A 25,813-nucleotide genomic window follows, 5' to 3' on the forward strand; every position below is an offset into this window, starting at 1 on the left:
GTCTAACTTTTATGCCACCTATTTACTTTACCCAACCCATTTACTAAAATATTCTACTTTTTCTTAATATAAAAAATTTCACTATCAAAAATAAATTAACAAGCTCCTAGAATATATATTCCAATACTGAAATGTCTTTTCTCTCTAACAATTTAAAATTATTGTCTTAATAGCAATTTACAAATTAGGTAATAAACTAACTGCTCTTTTATATTATATTTTGATCTAAAATATTTCCAGATTCATTATTCGAAATTAGATTTTGTAATTACATAATCCAACTCATACTCTAAATATATAATTCAAAATCATATCTTAGGTTACATTATCCAAAATTATAACTCAATGTCCAATATAAAATTATTTCAAATTGTATAAATAAAAAATATCATTTCAGATTACAGAACATTATGAAATAATAGAACAAACCACATGAGTGCAAAAACTACAAGAGTATCATTATTCGAGTATATCATGCAAACTAATTTAAACTCATTAAAATACTTAATTTTAGCTTTACCTTTACAATTATTTAGAACTTGATTTATATAGGACCTAGTTCCGGAATCATCGGCACATGTCCCATAGACAATGATGTTTGTTTTAGGTTCACCCTGTTGATCACTTACTATTTAGCATAACATTATTAGGTTTCCAATGGTCAAAGGTTGCTTCCACGTGTCCTACCATTTTCCATTTTCTTTGATTGGTCCCTGCAACAACATCTTCCAGAGTAGAATATGACCACTGGTGTGCTTTACAAAAAAAATGCACTATTCATGACTCATGACAAGTTTCTGAGGTATAATTGCTATCTGCTAACATACACATCAATTTCATCTAAAGCCAAAATTGGCTCATCCATTTGAGTGAAATTACACTTTATGGTACTTGTACTTTTGCCCTAAATTGAATTTATTGACATGCTGGTCAAAGCCTCTGAGCACAACTGTTCTTACAGCTACAACTCCTTGCTCCAATGAAGCATCAATCTGTCATTTGAAAAAGGAAACCCTAATCAAATTTCAAATTAGACATAAAGAAATGCACATTATAATGTAAATTGCTCTTTCACTCTTAATGAAATCTAGTGGCCTATCATAACTTATAACAGTATTTGACAGACTTATCAGTATTAAGTGCAGTGTAATTATAACAGAACTGATTGATCTTCTACAATTAAGTTCCAGTCAAAATAAATAACAAGACATAACAGGCGATTGTAAAGTATTATGCAAATAGCATAAGCACAAAAAAGGTACATGCTATTATAAAAGAACTAAACCAATTCACACTTGGTAGAAGACTAGACGTAACCTGCTTTCGTTCCACAGAACTGAATTTTTGTAGAAGAAATGCTCTCAAGTCCATAGTTCCAGGAGGATTTCCAATTCCTACAAACACAAATTTGAAATACAGTACTACTGGGACAACTGAAGAAACCTTGTCAAGGTGACTGAGGCAAGGAACTAACCTACTGCAAGTCGAGGAAAAGCACTGCAACCATCCAAATGGCCCATCACATTTTTCAATCTGTAGCAATGTAAAACCAGCTATAGAATTTAATATTTCCCATTACAGTAAAAAATATACCAGTTCCCAATGCATTTCTTTAAAACAAAATTGGTCTGTATGAGGATGATTTCCTTGGTGTGTTATCAATAAAAACATTCAAGTCATATGAGATAATAAACTGTATTGGAGTAAAAGTCTTCTAAGAAAATAAAACAGCTACAATCCTATGTTTACAAAAGATAAGATTCAAATCATTATTTTAGTTCAAAGAAAACAGAGAATTAATGTTAGAGCATAATAAGTGTCAATCAAGTTAAAATTCAAACAAAAGAAATCTACTTTAGAGTTTAAACAAAATGTGATACAGCTGTGTTCATTCACAAACCACCTCCTCAATAAGAAATTTCAATGCTCTTCCTGTCCACCTTATGTGCCACGATTACTGCACCCACTGTAACCTTAATTTTTGATATTTCAATTTCAGCCTTATGTCAAGAAGTTTATAAAAGGCCTGTTCACTGTCTCTCTATTCATACCGAATATTTGCTGAAGACCTATGATTTCAATTTCTGAAATCATGTTTTGTTCTGTTATATAAAAAGTACTAAAATGAATAGAACAAAAGCATTACCCATTGTGATGTCCATGTCCGCCTTTTGGCTGAAGCTTTAAAACACCATTTGGCAGGCTTGTTTCATCATAAACCTTCATAAAATTTCCCAAAAACTTACGGCTAAATGTAAATTGCAAAACACATGTAAATTGTCGTTAACTGCTATTAAACAGAAGGTAAGAAATACATACTAGTAGAATATGACGCAAGGGTACTTGATAATATGCAGCAAGTGGCCCAACCTTCAAGAATATTAGAAGTAAGATAAAATTAGGAACCAAAAAGAAACACAAAAACTGACAGATCAAAGACTGTCAGTTTCAACAGTTATCTCTCTACTAATGTATGATGAAAACTAAAGTATATGTGTGTCTTATAAAAAATCTATCCAATATTTACAGTAGAAACTGACCGACTCTCCACTAAAATTCATGTATGTCTGAGGCTTTGCCAACAAAATTGGTACTTCTCCGATGGAACCTGTACAGATCACGGAAGAAAATATAAGTCAGTGTTAGAATTTCCATGTAATCCAAAACTATGAGGGAAATAACAAAATAAAATCAATGCTTAGAGGATGATGCACCTATTCCAATCAAGGCCTTTGACTGTATTGTGTTCATCTTAATCCCTTCTTCTCGAGAAAGGCTATCAATTATTTCAAATCCAACCTAACAGAGGGCAAACCATAAGATTCGCTAAAATTAAATTGTATTCAATTTCAAGCAATTTCACAAAGAACTGAACAATTACATTGTGCCTAGTGCCATGGTATTTGTTTCCAGGATTACCCAAGCCAACAATGAGCCAAGGAGTATATTCCACTTTAGCACCATTACTTGTCTGTGATACCGAACAGCGAACAGAATGTCTTGTTTTAACAGAAGGTGTTTTCAAAAAACAAGGATGGCGAATGTTCCTCGGATAGCTTAAACAAAGGCCTGGGGCAGATGCTGAATGCAACATCGATCTGTCCAAATATGAAAAGGATATGTAAATGAGTATGAAAAAACATCTCATTATATAATTGACAATAACAACTAAGGTATCAGTAAACCCAATTTTCAGTAAAACCACTTACAACCTCAACATTTATATATCAGAACAAAACATGATTTCAGAAATTGAAATCATAGGTCTTCAGCAAATATTCGGTATGAATAGAGAGACAGTGAACAGGCCTTTTATAAACTTCTTGACATAAGGCTGAAATTGAAATATCAAAAATTAAGGTTACAGTGGGTGCAGTAATCGTGGCACATAAGGTGGACAGGAAGAGCATTGAAATTTCTTATTGAGGAGGTGGTTTGTGAATGAACACAGCTGTATCACATTTTGTTTAAACTCTAAAGTAGATTTCTTTTGTTTGAATTTTAACTTGATTGACACTTATTATGCTCTAACATTAATTCTCTGTTTTCTTTGAACTAAAATAATGATTTGAATCTTATCTTTTGTAAACATAGGATTGTAGCTGTTTTATTTTCTTAGAAGACTTTTACTCCAATACAGTTTATTATCTCATATGACTTGAATGTTTTTATTGATAACACACCAAGGAAATCATCCTCATACAGACCAATTTTGTTTTAAAGAAATGCATTGGGAACTGGTATATTTTTTACTGTAATGGGAAATATTAAATTCTATAGCTGGTTTTACATTGCTACAGATTGAAAAATGTGATGGGCCATTTGGATGGTTGCAGTGCTTTTCCTCGACTTGCAGTAGGTTAGTTCCTTGCCTCAGTCACCTTGACAAGGTTTCTTCAGTTGTCCCAGTAGTACTGTATTTCAAATTTGTGTTTGTAGGAATTGGAAATCCTCCTGGAACTATGGACTTGAGAGCATTTCTTCTACAAAAATTCAGTTCTGTGGAACGAAAGCAGGTTACGTCTAGTCTTCTACCAAGTGTGAATTGGTTTAGTTCTTTTATAATAGCATGTACCTTTTTTGTGCTTATGCTATTTGCATAATACTTTACAATCGCCTGTTATGTCTTGTTATTTATTTTGACTGGAACTTAATTGTAGAAGATCAATCAGTTCTGTTATAATTACACTGCACTTAATACTGATAAGTCTGTCAAATACTGTTATAAGTTATGATAGGCCACTAGATTTCATTAAGAGTGAAAGAGCAATTTACATTATAATGTGCATTTCTTTATGTCTAATTTGAAATTTGATTAGGGTTTCCTTTTTCAAATGACAGATTGATGCTTCATTGGAGCAAGGAGTTGTAGCTGTAAGAACAGTTGTGCTCAGAGGCTTTGACCAGCATGTCAATAAATTCAATTTAGGGCAAAAGTACAAGTACCATAAAGTGTAATTTCACTCAAATGGATGAGCCAATTTTGGCTTTAGATGAAATTGATGTGTATGTTAGCAGATAGCAATTATACCTCAGAAACTTGTCATGAGTCATGAATATATAATTTGTGCACCCAAAGGCACCTTTCACACAATTATTATCCATCATCACCATTTCAAATAGGAGAATATATAACTTCAACAAAGTCATTACACAAATAAAAATCATCACTACAAATACTAAATGTATATATCCAATTGTTTTTCTTGTTTAAAATCTGAACTTTGGTGAATATGTAATTGAAAAGAGAAGTTTATATAGAAGCTATGAGATGACATGTTAGGTGGAAAGATTTGCAGCATAAAGTGTGAATACGTGGATTCAGATGTATCACCAAAAATATGCTATAAAAGTAGAATGACATTATTTTTGAATTGCATTTAATTAATACAAGGGCAATATCACTACGGTGGGTGTCATCTAACACGCAATGTAAGCGCAAAACATGTCTTTTCTAGCTTAAGTCAGGACCAGACATGTTAACTAATATCAAAACAAGCCTAATATTTTAATATTTCACTTTAAGGCGATTACCTTGAAAAAGTTGCTGGACAAATCCAGCTCCTGGATAGCAGCACCACTGCTATTTTTGCCACTGTTATCACCGACAAAAGGTGGCAATTCACCAGACAGATGATTGTAGCTCAAATCAAGAACCACCAAGTGACTGAGCAATGAAAAAAGCTGGTGCTGGAGACCACCAGATAATCTGTTATGGGAGAGATTAAGGTGAGAGAGAGAAGAGAGGTTTGTGAGAGAGGGGGAGATGAAGCCAGTGAGGCCTCTAGAAGGTAGCAAAAGATGTGTGACTCTAAGATCCCCATCACAAGTAATGCCTTCCCAAGCACAGCAGTCAAGAGAATCAGACCAATTCAGAGAAGGAAAAGGTGGAGAGGTAGATATGTTCCCAGAGAAAGCCAAGAGGGACAGTGTATCAATCTGACTACAAGAGGAAACATGAACAACAAACAAGGAGAAGAGGAATAAGGGGACTATGATAGAGACCATGAAGTTGGAAACCATGTAAGAATTGTAAAGGGAATATGCAGAGGAAGATGAAGATGGTGATGGCATGAGAAAAACTGAGAGAATGGAGTGTTTGAAGTGATGGTTGGTCATGAGAGAGTGGAAATGAGAAAGAAGAGGAGGAGGGGGACATAAGGGGGTGAAGAACCAATGTAAGAAGAGATAGTTGGGGTGGCATGGGAGCAAGGAAGACCATGACCATCCATTGACAAGGGAAGCAAAATGAAGGGTGGGAGAGAGAGAGAGAAAGTGGAAGGGTGACGTTGACAACTGGGGATTTAGATATACATACACAGATAATATTTAGATTTTAATTATCATTACCACTGTAACAACTCATTGCAGTTCATAGTAAATATAATTCATCTGGTGTTTATGTTTATTTTGAAAAACTGTGGATGAAGCAAGAAAAGAAAAGAAAAGAAAAGAAAGATTTTTGATATAGTTGTTGTTCTACTATTGATCTTAAAGAAAGTAGAAAATAGTTGTTGAGTTGTTATATTATATAGAGGTTGCAGACACAACAGTTTTCTTAGTTCTCACATTTTGCAAGAATTCTCATTGTATTCAAATTGAGAAAAAGGTATCTTACATAAAGGAAACAGTAGTCTGCTTCTTTGATTTCCAAGAGATCAATGAAGAGTCAACAAAAACTCAAAAGCCAATGATAGACCTTCTGGTATCCAAACAGCAAGCTCATCTGAATTGGCAAAGGCCGAGAGTCTAAGGTCTGATGAAGCAAAGAAGAACAAGCCATGAGCAGGGGATCCATTGAGGTAATGAAAGATTCTTTGAGCAGCATTGTAATAAGTATCAAGAGGTTTGCATAGAAATTGGCTGAGTTGTTGTACACATAATCAATATCTTGCTTGATGATGGTGAGATGCAAAAGTTTGCCAACTAACTGCCAGTAACCAGCAGCATTAGATAAAAGTTGTCCATGATTTGCCATAAGTTTAATAGAAGGATCAGAAGGAGTGTTAGTAGGTTTAGAACCAATCAAACCACTGTCATAGAGAAGTTCAAGAATATATTTTCTCTGATTCATGTGAATTCCAGATTTGGACCTTGCAATTTCAAGACCGAGAAAGTATCTTAAAGATCCTAGGTCTTTGATTTTAAATTTGGTATCTAAGATGTGCTTAAGATGATTAATTTCTGCCATATCATTGCTAATTAAAACAATATCATCCACCTAAACAAATAATGCAGTAAAAGAAGTAGAAGCAGATTTGACAAACAAAGCTTGATCTGCAGAAGATTATTCGTAATTAAGAGAAAGAAGAGTAGCAGATAAGGTACTATGCCATTGTCAACAAAGGGGAAGTAAACTAGGAGGAGGGACAAGATGAATTGGCAAAAGCTAGGCTTTTAGATGATGACATTTTCCTGGGTAAAGTTATAGATAAACCTAGTAAATTCATGAAGGGACAGATAAAGAGGACAAGGATGTTTTTTGATGAGGCAGAGAAAGGAGTTGCAGAGCTAAACCCTCCTAGCAGGTGGCCAGTGTGGGCATCCACAAATTCCTAAACAAAAACAAATTCAATAATTTGCCATTTTAGAGTTTAACGGAATATTATCTTTCCGTCTTGTGAAAGAAGTAATTCCTTGATAGTACAAATTAACAAAGATGAGGAAGAGCTTGAGCTTCCTTTCTTTGATCAAGCTACAATTACCCAAAGCAACTTATGGCTACTCAATTAACAATGTATATGGTAATCACATCAAAACCATTAAACTAAATACAATAGCTATTTACTCATTAAGCAAAACATAATAAATGTTTCCTCAACGTGTACAAGTGAACTACTAGCTTCAGTGAAGGAAATAAAGCATAAAGAAGCAATTTATTTCAATTCTACTTCTTAAACATAACTATCATACTGAAACCATTGATTCAGATAAAGAGGGAAACTCATAGCATACATCGTATTGAAGATCAACATCTACATTCTTAAAAGTTCATATCAACAATACACATATCAAGTTAAATCATTCGGTCAGATCATCTAGCTCACATTTGCAAGTCAAGTTATGAATTTCAACCAAGTTCATGAAAGAAGAACATAATAGAAGTCAACCATACATGAACCATTACAAAAACACACTTAACTCTCCTATTAAAGCAAAAGAATAATCAGCAGTAAAGACTAAAACACATAGGAAACATACCTTTAAAGCCCTCTCGATCTTCACTAAACAATACAACACCAGCTGAATGAAGATATTCTAAAAATGCACCAAAGGGTTCCATACACCGACCAAACCACACACCATTTCGTGCCCGGAAAAAAAAATATACATGTTAGGGTTTTTTGATATCACAAATTAAGGTATTTAGGAAAAAAAATATACATATTAGTGTTAGTCCATGTTCTCATTACATTGTGATATAATGCGTGGAAAATGAAGCTCCACAGCTAAGTCCCAACTAGCCTAACCAGGTTGCAAGCATTGGGCTGGAGGTGGGGGTTCTGGGTTTGGTTAAGGCTATCCCTAAGATGAAGGATATCTAAAGCCTACTGATCTACTGAGCCTCACAGTTGTATACACCATGGCATGAGGATCTTTTATGACAACGAAAAGTGTTAAGTCACGAATTTGAGTAAAGGGGACCAATATTGAATATGTAACATGTATCATCTTGATACATGGTTGTACTTTAAAAGAGCGAATAGGAAAGACTGAATTGTTCTGTTGTCTAAAATGTTGAAAATTGATACAAATATATAGATTCGAATGAGGTGACCCGAATTAAAGAAATAAGGAAGCAAATGAAAAATTAAAAATGTACACAATCAACCCCTACATACTGTAATTGAAGTCACAATCGTACTTAATAAGCTATATAATCTTATCATATAGGGTGGGTCCATGCCTACACTTGTGAACCTACTTTTCATAGAAATTAAAGTGTATCAACAACTTTGGGTTAATTCAACATTAAAGTATTTTGATACCATTGCACCATCAGGTTCGTTAACCTCCAACTCTCGATCAACTTGTATGGAACGTGCCAAACATCTTTTATCCATAATCCAATATAAGTACAAAGTCAGTTCAACTAACATGCACACTAACTACAACAAAATCTATCTAAGGGTAATCTAAAAATCCACTAAGTTGTCTAAAACAGTTTTTAATGTTCATCTAACACAACTAAGAAGTACTTGTTTTGGTGAAATTCAAATCAAATTTAGAATGAAAAGCCAAACAATTTAAACTACTACTAAACTAAGTGAGTGAAATCTATCAATTTAAGACACTACACTAATAATGGTCTAAAAACAACTAATTAGTACAGGAAGTGTTGATTCAAGATATACTAAAGTAGTATATATGACCTTTTATATCACCTTTCAATAACAGCCAATAAAAACAAATCGCAATCTAAGAAATTCAGACTTACCAAGTGCAGAAGGCAATTGCAGCTGGAGCTTATCTCTTCCACTTCCAAGAAACCAACCTAGGGTTTCCAAAATTGCGATTTCAAACCTCCAAACAACAACGACCGAAAATAGGTCAATGTAACAACACCCAGAGAAAACAAAACTGAAATAAACCTCAAATCTAAGCGATTCAAACTTACAACGAGCAGGAGGCAACTACAACTCGAGCTTCCAGTTCGAAGAAACCAACCTAGGGTTTCCAAAGTCGCGATATCAAACCTCCAAACAGTAATGACCAAAAATAGGTCAATGTAACAACAAAAAGAGAAAATGAAAATAGAAATTAACCTCAAAGCTTGGCTTACTCACCGCGTTCGACAGATGAAATCTGAATCCACACAACTCGCGATGGCAAAACACACGACCAAACACTGATGCGGAAGAAAGGAGTCGAAGACAGAGAGGGAGAACAGAAGAGGTGCGGGACTGACAGTGAAGAAGTTCAGTGCAGAAGAGGTGCGAGAATGAAGGTTCGCGAAGAGGGAGAGGTTCGGGAATGAAGTGCAGAAATTTTTAATTCTTTTTTCTGAGAATGTATTTTTCTTTCAATTAAATTTTTAATTTTTTTTTTTCAACAGCCGTATATAATATATTAGATACGGATCAATTCCTCCGAAGCATCGCGCAAAAGTGCCAAAATTACATACTACACTTATATACGGATTTTCCGTATACAACAATTTCTTCAATTATATACGAATTTATTCGTATATAACAAATTTCCCAATATCCATATAAAATATTCGTATATAATACGTTTATTACATACTGATTTAATCCGTATATAATTATTTATATATAACTGGCTATAGACTTCGCCGTGAAAGTTTCAACAACGAAAACCAAGGCAGCTTTACGTATACGATTTTTAGTATTTTATGATTTGTGGAAGTAGCTATTATATTAGGGTTGGGCTGTGGCCATAACATAGATAAGTTTACACATAGATAAAAGTAAAATTATCAGACCTCGTCTGCATGATAAAGTGGAGATTGATCAGTTCTATGATATTAGTCTATAATTGGTTCAATTTACAAAGAAATTATTAAAAAAGTTTTGGTTTTGTCTTGAGTTTGAATGTTACTTTCTCTATATATATATCATAATGTAAGTCAAATAATAAAACTCTAATATCCAAATAAATAAATAAAAGAATAGAGTTAACGAACAGGATAGTAAGTTGAAATAAGTCATTACAAGCATAAGACAAATTAAAATACGTATAAAAATCAATAAAGCAAATAGTATATATAAGTTTTACCATACAAAAACTAATTTGGACTCATTTTAATTCGAAGATTTACCAGGCTGTGTGATATGTGACATAATTGCACATGCATCTTCTATTCAGTTACTTTCTGGAATAGATTGTACCATCAAAATCAATGCATGTTCTTAGAAAGCCGATCGACGCTTAGTAGAATCTCGTCAAAGAGTGGGTGCTATATTTCAGTTGATGATGTGTATATGCACTGCGTATGTGAAAAACATGTTTAAAAGTGGATTTTAAGTCTAATTCAACCCTACAAAATCTGCTTGAAAGGTGAAATTTGCACCTCACTTATATATTATAAATTGGTCTTATCTCTGGTTGACGTGAGACTTTCAACAAAACAACCATACAAACCACGTTTTCTTTGAAAGGAAACATTCACTCCAATACCAATTATACGGAGAATGATCACAATACTATGTCTATGTAATAGTAAGATATTTATTTTTGATATTGTTTCATATAAGGTTTGAGAGCAATTGATTATTTTCTCGTTGAATGGTCGACTTATATTTATTTTTAGTATTGTTTTAGATAAGATCTTAGATCGATGGATAATTTCTTCGTTGGATGGTCGACTCTGTAGTTTTTAATTGAGCGAATGGTCATACAGTGCATATATTATGTTAAGAAACTTTTTTATATATCTTATGTATATATAAACTCTTTCCTATCCTGTTTTTGTTTGTATTCCTATCCTATTTTTGTTTGTATGTACGTTATATACACATTGTTGTTAATAATGTCGTGGATTTGTAAGATTGATCAAGTAGTCTTTTTTATACTCAAATATTCAGAACAATGTCTTGCTTAAATATTAGGAAGTTGGAAATGAAATATATAAATAAATAATATCATCATCGTGAATGACCCGTGTCATATATATTTGTTCGAAGCGGATCGGCATGAAAAATGTATAAAAATATTTCCCAACGACTCTAAATACTTATATAAAATTTACATTGGCATACAACTCAGAATACAAGGCTGTTCACACATGGTGCTAAATTGAATGAAAAATTAATCTACCTCACAATAACTCATAGGCTAAGATGCAAATCCAAACCACCACCACCGTTACCTCTGCCGTCGAAGCTGTGGCCGTTGAAGCCACCGATCTCCGCCGGAGGATTGCGATGGCCAAGGCCACCAGTGATGGAGGCACGGGCCGTGGCATAGACTCGTCTTCCGGGAGTCACAAAAGCCACTCCTGAGTCATACGCACCACCACCTGACCATGCATGTGGTGTGCATAGCCACGATAAAGGTGGCTGAGATTGTGGTGAGAAGGTTGATATGATGGTGTTGTGAACGTGTGAAGCCACAAAGCCGCGAGCAGCCTGCATTTGAGCACGTTTCAAGAGCTGTCTCTCTTTCTTGTGCGCATTTTGGTGCCCTCCAAGTGCTTGTGAGTTTGCGAATTCTCTGAAACAGTACTGACACTCGTATTTTCTTGCAATGAAAGGCTCAGAATCGGAACCTGCTTCGTGATCGGTTTGATCTTCTGGGGACTTGTTAATGTTGATGCCGAAGAGCTTTAGGGGTGGGGTATTAGCAGTGGATTTTGCATGGTATTCAACTTCAGCCATGATGGAAGGAAATTAAGATATCTATCTCTATTGGAAAGAAAAGTGATTAAGAAGATGATGAACCAAACTGTGTGGTTAAGCACTAAATGTGGACATGGATGTGTGTGTGAACTACAAAGTATGAGAGGCTTTATAAAAGGGTTCAAGTGAGACTTCGCTGTGAAAGTTTCAACAACGAAAACCAAGGCAGCTTTACGTATACGATTTTTAGTATTTTATGATTTGTGGAAGTAGCTATTATATTAGGGTTGGGCTGTGGCCATAACATAGATAAGTTTACACATAGATAAAAGTAAAATTATCAGACCTCATCTGCATGATAAAGTGGAGATTGATCAGTTCTATGATATTCTTGTACAATGTAGTAATTTATGTAATAGAAAACTGATACAGTTGATGATGTGGTAAAAAAGCTACTTTCACAAATCAGTACAGTGTAAAAAACCAGTTCCACTGATGCAGTGTAAATAAATATTATACATCGAAATATGCATCTATATTAATCATACTGATACATAATTGATAGTAGACACCTATTAGATAAAAAAATGATAATAAGTGAGGGTGGTTTAGGCATATAAAACAAAAGGGTATCTAGGTTTTGGCTGTGAAAGCTAGATACGTTAGCAATCTAGCTCAAGCATATATATAATGACTCCACCATGTGTCAGACCTTTTTTGGCATGGCTTAAAAACCAGGAAGATGTATATGAACTCAGTATGAACGAACTTGACATCATTGGTGCCATAAGTAAAATCTAAAGTGATGGTTAATTTGTTGATCTTCTTTGATTAAAGTGTTAGTTTAATATTGTGATAAAATCATTAGTATCCGAAAAGGAAAAAAAGGGCATTTTGCAAGGCGAAAAACATACAGCAATCGAGAATAGGTTGATTGATTGGAAGTCAAAGATGGAGAGAGAATATTGAAATGAATGATCCAAGTGGATTGAGGTAAGGAAAATGGTAGGTATGTGAAGCATGTTTGCGTGATTGACGTTGAGTTAGTCATTAATTATTGAGACAAAATCTGCAAGAATCTTACTAACTTCCATCACTTGGGTTCAATGTATTATCATGATATCATCACTTCACATGTTAATACATTTCAATGGTTGACAACAGACTGCAAACTCATCCATGATGCACGTGATTACTATTACACCACACCCACATTCCTATAAATTAATTGCTACCTTTGAATTTACTTTAATTCAGATTTTGTTAACTTAACATCGGACTTTTTTAAAGAATTTTAACTCCACATTTTTTTCTTAAAAACTAAATACCATGTTGTAACTTGTAAGGTGTTTTCTTTTGTCCAAATGATGTAGTCAATGAAATTCGGAAGTGAGGAAAAAGTGAAAATTTCCATTGAGCAATAATAATTCAAAAATGGCTTTTTCATTTTTTTTTTCTTGATAAAATTTAGTAAGGGGCAAATATTTATGATTTATTGTATAAACATTCTTTATATTGTTACTGAAACTCAACTCACTTTCATTGCCCTGTTTTAATAGTCAATGATGACAACAAATTAGCTAGCAGCAATCTAACAAAGGGCAGAGACTATAATACATTTAGCTAGTGAAAAATGTTCAGGATATTTTTACGGAGCTTACCCTACCCTTGTGGACTTTGTTCAAACACTTAAAGTGCAGACCCTTCATGATTCATTATCATCATTAGGTATGTTTTTGTCATCGATCCAATTCTCTTTTATATAAATTTCACTATACTTTAAATATAAGTCAATTCAACAAAAACAAAAATAGTTTCTACGGTGAAATATGCATTTAATTACATATTATAAATTGTTTTTTTGTGTGAAAGAAACAATATAAAGAAATAAATGTTAGAAATAAATTTAAAGTTTAATTCAATCATACAAAATCGATTTATAAGATAACGTATACATTTATATATTTAATGTAAATTGATTTTATAGCAAATAATGGGTAACATAATAGAATTAATAAATAACAAAATATCTCGTTAGTAATTCTAATACTGTATGAAAAAATATACATTTACTTATATATTATAAATTCACTTTATTTTTACTTTATCTGAAATCTTTAACATTCTCTTACAAAGTAATGTTTACATTAATTTATATACTATAAACTTACTTATTTATAATGAGTGTCTCCAATATTTTTTTAAAAATCAATTTATAAAATAAGGTTTATATATATATATATATATATATATATATATATAATTGATTTTATCTTTAATTATATTAATTGTTTAAAAAGATTATATTATGTATTACATATTTGTTCTAATTTTTTTTAATTACAAAAATCATGAATTTTAATATAGCATGTTAGAGTGGAAGTTTTACTCATTAATTTTCTCATTATGCACCGTATGAGAGATAATAATTGGACTCCTACATGAATGGTAAGGTAACAACATGTAATGTGTGAAGGTTTTGATTTACAATGAAATTGATTAGGTATTGAAAAGTGTGAATGAAATTATAGAATTTATAGTGGGTTTAAGCCTAATTCCAATCCACAAAACTGATTTGTAGGGTGAGATTTGCATTTCATTTATATATTATAATTTAACCTTATTTCTAGTCGATTTGGAACTTCCAACCGTTCATAAAAAAAAGTGAAAAGTGAAAAAACTTTTATAAATATTAAAGAAATAAGGGTGATAACTAACCTATATATATTTACACCAAGGTTGTCTCCCCCTAAGCTCGTACTAATTAATGCAGCATGCCAGTTAAACCAGTGATTGCGCAGAGCAGATGATGAAAGTGGTTAACTAAATTTTCATGTGAAAGACGGTTAGGTGGAGAAAGTATATTATAGAAAAGCACATGGCAAAGATGATTGTTTTTAATGATTTCATGCATGAAAACTCAAGTAAAAAGAATAGGAAGAGAACAAAACTGGCCTTAATCATTCATTATACTATATTATTATTATTATTATATGAAAAAAAAGAAAAATAAACAATACAAAAATTTAACGTAGTTGGACATAAAATGTGTGTTTACATTCATATCATATTAGAAAGTATATTTATTTTAATAAATTTATAGATTTTATATTTTATATAAGAAAATAAAGAACTCAATTTCACATTACTAAGCAATATAAGTAAGAATAAATCAAACTACAAAAAGTCTAATATTATTATCTTTTCCATAGTTTCTAATCTTCTGAAACTTATTAATCATGAAAATTTAACAGGATCAGTGATGTTAATCAGGCCCAAATTGCCGACTTCTTCTTAATCAAATCTACAAAGCTAACTATTAATTTATTAATTCATTGAAACGGACAGCTGTTACTTTCTCAATACTGTACATTTATATACTACAAAATTTACACAGTAATAGTTTGAAGTTTAATTTCATGATAAGTAGAAAATAATAAATTAATAATGCAATCGCTGTAGACCAATCTACAGTAGTAACCAATAATATATCATATTATCACAAAGAGACACTATCGTTGGTAAAGTAAATTCATTTCTCACTTATTTATATAATGTATCATCCTATAATCATGTAAACCCACCATGCTTATATATTAATCATTTACTTTTATTAACAAAATTTAGAATATCGAGAAAATATTAACGTTGGACAATGTTTTTTGTTTGTTAGCGTTCTAATTGTGATGCTTATGCTCTCTCTATAGAAATCGAATTATGAAGAATGCTATTGTAGATAAAAAAATTATTGGTTCAATCCTTAAATTATTATTCCACATTATCATAATGATTTATTACAAAATTTTATTAAAAATAACGATACACTACAAGAAAAATACTTTATATTAGCCATTTTCTTTTTAGGGTTAAATAAATTGTTAAAAATGTTTCGTTTTTGTTAATTGATTTTAACTGTCATAATGTTGTTATGTTATTTTAAATTTAGTTGTATTAACTTAATTAGTAAAATAAATTTTAATTCGAATATCTTCAATCTCCCCTATGTGTTACAATACAATGTCAGAATTATACAAAGTTCTTGTGTTCTTTTTGGTTTAAGTTTTTCTATGTCCTCTTTTGTGGAAACTTATTTAGAGAATCTTTAATTATGGGGAATCTTGTGTAGATAATTTCTTCATATTTTTAATAGTCAATTTGTATAACTTGTATATGAAAAATGAAATTTAGATAAAATGTAACGCTTATATTATTCACAAGACAATTTCTTTTAGCTAAGATAAATATATTTAGCTTAATCATGATCAAATTTAAACTTTGTTTATACTAATAAAATATCTAAAATTAAAGTTAATTTTTTAATCTAACAATAATATATTATTTCAAGATTTAATTGTCTTTTAATTTTTTATATTGTAATTGTAAGATTTTAGTGTTACATATTTTAATGTATTGTGTTTTTTATATATTTTTTTAAAATTCCACACTCGTGATATATCTTGGTTTAAAAGAAAAAAAAAATTAACACTAAAAATGAAACGTGAAATTAAGTCTGAATATATTTCTCATTTTTCAAGTTTAAATCAAGTTATCCTAACATAGGTCACTATCCTGTCTTTCTTTATCTACCAATATACCTTTGAAAAACAGGATCTTAATTTATTTGTTAATTAATTTGAAGGGAAAATATCTAACAATTTGCCTACTTATAATCAAATAATGAGAAAATAATACCGACAATATTACAATAAATTGTTAGAATGCAATATTATAGTACTTTCAGTAATAATAGCGTAATATTGACAATGTATTTATAATAATCTTCTTCTGTATTAACTCTAACAGAAAAAATATATTATTTTCTGAAGAGGAAAGAAAGTGCATTTTTTACTCTGGAAAGTGTATGATGCTAGAGTTTGAATATGAAATTAACATAATTATATAAAAAGAACTTTGTAATATCTAAATGTAGACTGAAGTTATATTTTTATATAAAAATATATATATCAACAGATATATCAGTTTGATTATTCTTTCCATGATCGAGATATGAACCAGACCAAGGTTGAAAATTCGAACATCTACTTAATGTAACATCCCGACTATATAATAATCAATATTATATAATATAGACGTCAACATCTAAATAAAGAGAACAGTCAGAGTATAACGTGTAATTAAATGTGAAATTACAGTCATCCCGAAATGAAAGAAACGGAATTTAAGCTTAAACAGTTTAAAGGATGGAACACTACAAGTGTTCAAATGGGAAAATTCCTACGAAAACTACACCGCAACCTCAGCATCTTCCAGCTCTTGCTCCAAAGGAATCTCCTCGACAACATCTGCTCCCATCCAAGTGGATGATCATCGCCAAAGAAACATATCCAAACAGCACACAACACAAACAATGCAATGGTGAGCTAGATATAAAGAAGCATGTTATACATATATCACAGTTAATTCATGTTATCATACATAGATTCATATAAAGAACAATTTAGGCATGCTCATTTAAACCCCAACTCACACACTCACACGACTCATCCGGATTTGTATAACTGTCGCACTATTGGTCGTCTTTGCACTTGCATAGTTCAGCTGGCCCTTCCCAACACTAGCAAGGTAAATCCCCCAAACTGTCTATGTCTAAATTCAAAGATTATAGACGAGGACCTCCCTCTACTCTCACCACTTACATTGTCCTTCTCTACTTGAGTATGAACAATGCTTTGAGTGTAGGGATAGACATACCATTTCAAAGCGTCCTACAGTTGTACATAACAACAACAACCACACTCCACACATCACATTCATCCATCTCACCCTGAGATGTCCAACTCATACTCAAATTCATCATTTAAATTTGCAGTCATATTACCAGAGTACTTTAACATTTCTCATGCATTCACATACTTTTCACATAAATCACATCACAATGTATATATATATATATATTCCAAACATTTTGTACACTCAATTCAACTCAGTACAAGAGCAAACGAAACTGAGAATCGAACACTATTTGCCGAGCATTATTTGACCGAACACGATTAAACCGAACGATATTAATATGAACGCTCGCTACTTCGCAGGGACGCTCGCTAACTGAGAATAAGCAATATCAGGACCGAACGCTCGCTGCTACCTAGGGACGATCGCTACCTGAGAACCAGCAACATGAAAACCGAACGCTCGCTGCTACCTATGGACGCTCGCTGCCTGAGAACCAGCAACATCAAGACCGAACGCTCGCTACTACCTATGAATGCTCGCTGCCTGAGAACCAGCAACATCAAGACCGAACGCTCGCTACTACCTATGGACGCTCACTACCTGAGAACCAGCAACATCAAGACCGAACGCTCACTAATACCTATGGACGCTCGCTACCTGAGAACTGGCAACATGAAAACCAAACGCTACTAATATGAACGATCGTTATGACACAGAACACTATCAGATTGAATATTGTTTGGACGAATACCAAGAAACCGAACACTAAGATCGAACAGTCTGGACAAACACTACGAGACCGAATACTATGGGGACGAACATGTATAGACTAAATACCACGAGACCGAATACTGTTAGGTAAATACCGTTTGGACGAACGCACATAGATCAATTACTATGAGAGCAAACAGGTAAACACTTTTTGGACGAACGTATATAGATCAAATATTACGAGACCAATTACTGTTTGGACGAACGTATATATGGTTCAAATACTACGAGATCGAATAGATAAACACTGTTTGGACGAGCGCATATAGATCTAAAACTACGAGGCCAATTACTATTTGGACGAACGTACAATCACTAATTTACTAAGATCGAACGTTCAAAACTGAAACCTAAGAAGACCAATTTTAATCAAGATTGACTGAACGTGCAGGATATATCGGCCGACCACTAATTGGTCGAGCCTTTTGGACGAGCGCGCGTTTCTGCATAATTATGCAGAATCACACCAGATTTCCAGAGACCCATCTTTCACCCTCTTTTTCCCAGATTTTCATCAAAGAACAGAATATCACAGATCTCAAACACAGCTTAATATTCTATAATTTATAGAAACAGATCTAGCTCCCCTTACCTCTTGAAGACTTCCTTTGTGAATCTTGAATCTATCTCCCCCTAGACTTGTAGCACCAAGGCCTCTTTGCAACTCCAGCAGCTCTGAACTTCACCTCTCTCATGAATTTGCAGCAAGGATTTCACTCTCCCAGTGCAGAACCCATTACCCCCTTTTATCTCCTACTCGTAAAGCTTGTTGAATGGTGCCAAAAAATGAAAGCAAGGCCCGAACGTGCTGCTCCCCATTTTCCAAATAAAACAAAATCCCACTTCTTTCTATGGGACGGCTGGTGCTTCCCAGCACTGATTGCTCCCCCATCTCCTTTTAAAATAATAAAAATTAGATTCTTACACTTAAACTATAATTAATATATAATATTTTACATCGGTTAGTAATAAATAAAAATATCGAAAATATGACTTAAACATTTCAGATGGCTATCAGTATTGACTTTATGTAAAATAACGAGAAATTAAAAGATTAGAAGCTATAAACATGCTAAATTAGTTACCTTAAAATTGATCTTGAAAATATTTTCAACCTTAATTAGTTCTTAGTATAATCATTGAAAAAAGTATGCTTATCCTAAGATAATTATCGTAAAATACACATCTTAATATTATAAATATAAATATGTTACAATTTGTATGCGAGAAAAAAAAATAATAATTGAACTTTAACAAAGCACTTATTTGCAAGGAGTTAATGGTCTTCTAATAGCCATATAGCTTTTATTTATTTATATATATATATATATAGTAATAATAATAATAATATAAAATTGTTTGTCTGAATTTTTGTTTCTAAAAACGAATAATTTGTGACGTTAATCCTATAAAGCATGCTCTAGAAAGTGAAGACTAATAAATTAAGATATATAGATTGTTAAGCAAAATGTTGAAAAGAGGCTTCATCTGACTTGATTAATTATGTACTTGTGACTTGATTAATTATGTACTTGTAACTTGATTAATTATACACTTGTAAGAAGCGAGAAAAATATAAGAATTATGAATAATAATGTAATAAGACTTGAATAACTTTAATGAAAGTTGTATGTTATCATAAAGTGTTGTCTAGCTTAATGGGTGAGAGCTCTTTGAGGTGTTAAATGGTTATATGTTTTAGTCTTGATTAGAACATATATTTTATGTTATTTAATGATTTTATTAATATATGTGACTATTACTTTTTCTTTATTCTATAATAAATGTGGACATTTTCTTTGAGTACCTTTTATGAAAAACTATATTTGTATTTAAATGATGGTTAATTTCATTGAATGCTTAATATTATTGATTGAATGTTTCTGGTGTGGTAGGATGATTTTGGAATTTTTGGATGATACTTTTAATCATAAATGAATGACTTGATTATTGCGCAATATCATGATAATATCCATTAGATTTTAAGCCATTGAATCCTATAATTGAATTCTATAAGTGAATTCACGTGATTGAATTCATGTAATTAGAATTCACCTGATTGAATTCGGTAGCAGAATTCTTTCTTTTTTAAAAAAAATAATAAAGTTAGGGTTTTTTTTTTTATTTAGAAAGATTTACTTTTGGAAGGTGGGGTTGCAGGGTATTAAGATAACATTAGGTTATCTTCAGATTGAGTTTGAAACGTGGAATTGTTTTTTTTCCACTTAGGGTTTTTTTTTTGTTCTCTCACGTTGGACCCGGCACTAGGGGAGTCAGACCTAGTGAGGGGTCATTTTCTTCTTTCCCGATCTCGTGCAAGTCTCGCGCAAGGAGAACTTTCTCCCTCCTCTCCTCTTCTCCTTTTTCGCGAACAGGATCAACGAGAGTATTGAGTTGGAGGCGAGAGGCCAGCAACGTCGACGGTGTGGAGAGGGCGTGTCCAAGCGGTGTCTGTGGTGGCTCACAGCGGCGTCTCTTCGTGGCGGTAGGTGTGACCGCGACAACATCGGGATCGTGGAGGCGGGCTCCTTCAGAGCAAACCGCAATGGTGATCCTGGCGGGTCGAGCGAATCACGTGGTCCTCTTGCAAGCTTAGGGTTTTCGATTTGGGGTTGCAATTAGAGTTTCGTTGGGGATTTTGGGGTTTTTCTGTTCTCATTCTCGATTCTGATCTTGGGGGTTTCGATTCCTGTGTGAAGAACTCGCAATTTTGAATGCATGAAGATGGCGAGGGCAGCGACGCCGTGATTGGAGAAAGCGGCGGCGACATTGAGCTTTGGGTTTAGGGTTCCTGTTGTTCTCCGATTTTGGGGATTGGGGTTTGTGGAAATTGGGAAATTAGGGATTTCTGGTGTAATTGGATTTTCATTGATTGGAATTGTGGTTTTGATCGTTTTGTTTTTGCGAGTAGAGATTGTGAAGTTTTCGAATTGGGGTTGGTTTTGATTGCGCGTTTTGGGATCTGAGGAGTGGCGCCAATGAAGGTGCTGATGTGGGCTGCCATGGAGTCGCGGTGGCCGGCGTTGGCAACTCTCTTCTGATCGAGGAACCCCTGGATTTTGGTTGGGCTTGGCTTGCGCTGGACTAATTGGGCTTAATGACCGACTGTTAATAATCCATTATTGTGCAGATTTGAAATGTCTAATAATAAGACAGAGAATTAAGTATAATACGCTTATGCTTCTAAAATTAATTAAAAAGGAAGTTTGGAAATAGAATTAATAAAATTAATTAAAAAAGGAAATTGAAATTTAAAATTTATTAGCAGTATAATTAGAAATAAAAGTCTGGTTTGGAAAAGGAAATAATATAACTTTATTGAGATTTTAAATTACTTGAAAGTCAAATTAATTAAAATTAAATTTTGGGATTATGAATTAAATTACTTCTAAAAAGAGAAGTAATGATACTTTAATGGTTAATTAAAGTAATAATAATTTATTATTTTTGGGATTGGCATGGAATATATTTATTTATTTATTTATTTATTTGTAATTTACTGTTAGAGTGAAACCCTGAAGGGTTTGGTTTGAGTACATTGGACTTTGAACAAGACTTAGATAACGATGTATGACTAGTGTTAGGTGGAGAGTAAGAATGATTGCTGTACTTAGATATATATATATTAGAATGAGTGAATGTTGAAATTGTATTTGAGCGTGTGGTTGATCGATGAGCATAGGAGCGGGGGATAGGTCCGTTTGTTGTACTTAGTAAAGTCTAAGACTATCGACTGTTCAAGATAGCGACTCCCTTTGGCCTTGTGTGCGAAAAGGGGGTGCTCGAGTATCGAGTCTTCTATGTATGGGGGTGATGGTGTTTGCCTTGTTGTGACAGGGAAACATGTTCCTTAGTCAGGTAGGAGGGACTACAGGGGACCTGTGGGGAGGCCACAGGTTTGAGGTAGGGTACAAAAGTGTGATTAATTCTTTTCACTATGGAGTTATGGTATTGTGGAGGCTCATGGTGTGATTCATGAAGGGTTCATGATGAGGTTAGTTTTGATGGAGGTACTTGTGAGGTTGATTATGTTTGTGATATGGAAACAATTATGTGAGTAAGGATAACACTGTAAATGAATGATTGTTATTAAGTTGTGTTTACTTGTCATATACATATTTTATTGTTATTGGTCGTGTTATAGTAGCTTATCCATATTCGTTTGTGCTTGTGATTGTGTGTGTGTTTTGCGACGATCGTGTGACCCTTAATTATACGGGAGCAGGGGATGTAGCAGATACTCCAGATGCTTGATAGAGACGTGAGAGTGGGGAGCAGCTTTTCATTTAAAGTTTTGGGTTATCAAATTTCAGAAAATAATGTATTAAGTTTATTTCTTGATTTATTTTGTTAATTTTAGAATTTTGTAATTAAATTATATTTTTGGTGAAGTTAGAACTTTAATTAACTTCAACAAGATTTAAATGTCAAAATTTTTAATTGACACCGCGAGGATTTTGAAACATCTTACTATAAAAATAAAAATATGGTTTGTGACACCCTAAATTCGGATTTAAAGCACTTACTTATATAAGTGTGCAAGTTAAAATCCTAGATTATATATAAATATAAAATAGTAGCTTTTATTTTACTCAATCATAAATGAATGGTTTTGGAGATTCGAATGCAAAAAAAAAACAAGTAACGTGATCAAATATCCTATTTTAATTTAATAGAAACGGAAAAACACATTCTATTTAAATAGAAAAATTATAGAAATTTTAAAAGTAGAATATTTATGTTTGAAGTTATATTATAAAATGGAAGGTTGGTAGGCACCAACTCATGAGTTCTAGAACATGTCAAACTTGTTATAGTGGGTTAGATTTCAATTAGAAAAATTTATAAGTTGAATATTTAATTAAATTGAAACCAAATAAATTATAATTACTGATTTTTAATTAAAATATTTAAGTTAGCATTTTTGTTCAACACTGCTAATATTTCTAACAGTTTTTCTTAACCACTGCCAATAAATGTCATACTTTTCTCTTTCAAATTCAGTTAAAAATTCCCATTCATGTAAAAGTTACAATAACATTTTATTGTTTTTAAGTTAATTAAAGTGCAACAAGGTAAATTTTATTTTCAATTTAATTGGAAATCAGGTGTCAAATATATTAGCATGATATTTAATAAAAGCAAACTACAAAGTTTATTTGTGTGTGATGAAAATAAAAATCTTACTTATGAAATTAAAAATACCGTGTGTTTTAATGTGTTGTTTATAACAATATATATATAAAGTCATAATATCTTTTGATGAACACATATTGTATTTTCCTTCTTAAATATATTTGAATAAATATAAAAGAAATGCATATTTAATATTTTTATTTTACTTTTAATTATATTGTAAAATTAAAAAATAAATTATCCAAATATTAAAAATAATTATCGTAAAACCACTTATTTTTTTATGTAATCATTGTCATTAATATTTTTTTTAAAATATATGGAAGCATGAGTAAATCATAGGACTGCGATGAAAAATAGAAACACCTATTAAATATTGTTAAAATATTTTGATTCAAAATGGGTTTTGAAAGTTTATACATACTTTTTTTTTGCTATTATAAGTATTATTTTTATGTCATGTTAAAAGTAGATCATTTAATTGCTCATTTTAACTGTTTACTATTTCTTTAACTTTTTCATACATTGAAATTTCTAATATATATAATTGTCTTCAATTCGTTAAATTTCTAAGTAATGGCATGTTTTAATTTTTTTAAAATTAAAAAAGTCAAATGACATTGTTTTGTATATAGTAACAAAATAATGTTGTTTTTCTATATATTTTTTACACGTCATCATCCTACTGGAAATTTAATAAATGGGTAAAATAATAGTTGAGTTGCAAAATATATAATTAATTAAGTTTAAATAAATAAAAAAGATGTCTATATTTTTTTAAATTTGAAATACAATCCATGACTCTTATAAAATATTAAAATTGGATGAAATAAATAATAAGATCATTAACTTATTATAACTATTAAACACAAAAGTATCTGAAAAGTACAAATAAGAAACATGATCTAAAATGAAAAATAATTTTGAATTATACGAGGGTATAAGTGTGAGGGTAAATGAAAGAAATATAACAATTAAAAATTAAAAATTGATTTTGGATGATGTAAAAGTAGCTCCATTTACTTAAATTCCAAAATATTAGGGTTTACTACAAAATAAATAAGAGTGAAATGATAATATCATAGAGAAACATTTTTATTGAATTATATTACGTATATATATATTTTTTCTTTCTAATATATATTTTTAGATGACTTTCACCAGTACTTATCATCAATGTGCTAAATAATTGTAATTTAGTGTTTGTAAGTTTTCCTACGTTTTTTTTACTGTACATGAACTAGGCCCTTGAGGCTAAAAGAGCCCAATTAGACTTCAATGTGAATGGGCCTAAAGCATGTAAATACGCTAATTGGGCCTAAAAGAGCCCAATTAGCGTATTCTACATTATTAGTGTTCTAAACTGCTATCGAAATGATGGAAGAGAAAAAAAAAAATCACATGCCATCTTCAGTTTCTCTGTAATCCTTCGAAACAATAAGATGAGATAATTGATATTTTTCTAAATTTTTTTTAATTTTTTAACCGTAATTTTTAAAATTTTCTATTTAGCTGTTATTTTCTAAATTTTAAGATAACATTAAATATATATATATATATATATATATATATATATATATTATTTATAGTTTTTATCTTTCACCTAGTTTTTAATTAGAGATAAAAGAGGTAAGAAAAAATAAATATAAATATTTTATTAAAGTAAAAAATATTATTACATGTTTTTAATTTCTCAAAAAGAAATCTCAAACTACATCTAAAATCAAACGGAAAAAATAATACTGAAAGTCAATTTAACGACACATTCTCAAGCACATCTTTAAAGCCATTAATCTTTTATACGTTAACATTTATTAAAGGTTACGAAATTAAATAGTCATTAAACGAGAGTGAAGAGGCATTGAAATTTGTGGTTTTCATAAATGGCAGCATTCATAATTTTATGTAGAAGAATGTACTTTTAAATATATAAGAAAGAAATCATTAAATATTTTTGATAAAAAATATTTTGAATTAATATATAAGCAATGTAATATACCGTGTTCAATTCTAAATTAACATACACAATAATATTGTTAATTTTTATAATAATTATTTAAAAATTATATATAATTATTTTTAATTAAAATGAAAAATTAAATTTTTGAGTCATTTTGATCCTATACCTATATCTACATATTTTATGAATAATTTTTTAAGCGATAGAACTAAGAAAACATAAAAATAATATAGTTGTAATATATAATTCTAAAAATATACTATACCAAAAATTCGCTTACTTTTCTTACAAGTGGCGCTGTTTATATTTGTATATGCCACGGTTTTTGACCGAGTTTATTTTCTTCATTGACTTTATTTTTCTAAGTATCAAACATTTTATTTGAGTTTAATTTTCATGCAACTTTTTTTATATTTTTTTAATTATATAATCTGAAATAATTCTGACAAAT

At 31.6% G+C, this 25,813-nt stretch overlaps 3 protein-coding genes across 11 annotated transcripts; 1 reads left to right on the forward strand and 2 right to left on the reverse strand.

Annotated features, from left to right (window-relative positions):
- Positions 1–597: 597 nt before the first annotated feature.
- Positions 598–9,513, reverse strand: LOC108321707 (chloroplastic group IIB intron splicing facilitator CRS2-B, chloroplastic). Of its 9 annotated transcripts, none has more exons than XM_052873254.1 (13): positions 9,288–9,513; positions 9,119–9,168; positions 8,939–9,024; positions 7,702–7,758; positions 3,210–3,334; positions 2,882–3,098; positions 2,715–2,799; positions 2,541–2,608; positions 2,320–2,370; positions 2,147–2,241; positions 1,475–1,533; positions 1,318–1,394; positions 598–992 (listed from the first exon to the last, which is right to left on the reverse strand). In XM_052873254.1, exons 5-13 carry the CDS (start codon positions 3,218–3,220, stop codon positions 876–878), a joined length of 780 nt encoding a protein of 259 aa, XP_052729214.1. In that variant the 5' UTR covers positions 3,221–3,334; positions 7,702–7,758; positions 8,939–9,024; positions 9,119–9,168; positions 9,288–9,513; the 3' UTR covers positions 598–875. The 9 variants fall into 9 exon arrangements, with proteins under 9 accessions (XP_052729214.1, XP_052729215.1, XP_052729213.1 ...); XM_052873255.1 differs by having other exon boundaries at positions 3,213–3,334; positions 9,119–9,197; XM_052873253.1 differs by having other exon boundaries at positions 9,119–9,197.
- Positions 3,359–4,553, forward strand: LOC128195477 (chloroplastic group IIB intron splicing facilitator CRS2-A, chloroplastic-like). The gene is made up of 3 exons (XM_052873261.1): positions 3,359–3,859; positions 3,940–4,016; positions 4,342–4,553. The coding sequence occupies exons 1-3, from the start codon at positions 3,814–3,816 to the stop codon at positions 4,456–4,458; spliced, it is 240 nt and encodes a 79-aa protein (XP_052729221.1). The 5' UTR covers positions 3,359–3,813; the 3' UTR covers positions 4,459–4,553.
- A 1,640-nt stretch (positions 9,514–11,153) lies between the features above and the next one.
- Positions 11,154–12,255, reverse strand: LOC108321678 (zinc finger protein 6). The gene has a single exon (XM_017553500.2). It carries the CDS (start codon positions 11,838–11,840, stop codon positions 11,292–11,294), a length of 549 nt encoding a protein of 182 aa, XP_017408989.1. The 5' UTR covers positions 11,841–12,255; the 3' UTR covers positions 11,154–11,291.
- Positions 12,256–25,813: the final 13,558 nt, after the last annotated feature.

This window comes from Vigna angularis, chromosome 2 (genome assembly GCF_016808095.1).
Source record: "Vigna angularis cultivar LongXiaoDou No.4 chromosome 2, ASM1680809v1, whole genome shotgun sequence".
NCBI classification, from domain to species: Eukaryota; Viridiplantae; Streptophyta; class Magnoliopsida; order Fabales; family Fabaceae; genus Vigna; species Vigna angularis.

Coding starts and splice junctions, on each gene's coding strand:
- LOC108321707 (XM_052873254.1), bottom strand. Junction 2,242..2,319: donor CCTTGCGTCATATTCTACTA/GTATGTATTTCT, acceptor TTTAGCCGTAAG/TTTTTGGGAAATTTTATGAA. Junction 993..1,317: donor GTTCTGTGGAACGAAAGCAG/GTTACGTCTAGT, acceptor TTCAAATGACAG/ATTGATGCTTCATTGGAGCA.
- LOC128195477 (XM_052873261.1), top strand. CDS start 3,814: ATGGGCCATTTGGATGGTTGCAGTGCTTTTCCTCGACTTGCAGTAG. Junction 3,860..3,939: donor TTTTCCTCGACTTGCAGTAG/GTTAGTTCCTTG, acceptor TTGTGTTTGTAG/GAATTGGAAATCCTCCTGGA. Junction 4,017..4,341: donor GTTCTGTGGAACGAAAGCAG/GTTACGTCTAGT, acceptor TTCAAATGACAG/ATTGATGCTTCATTGGAGCA.
- LOC108321678 (XM_017553500.2), bottom strand. CDS start 11,840: ATGGCTGAAGTTGAATACCATGCAAAATCCACTGCTAATACCCCACCC.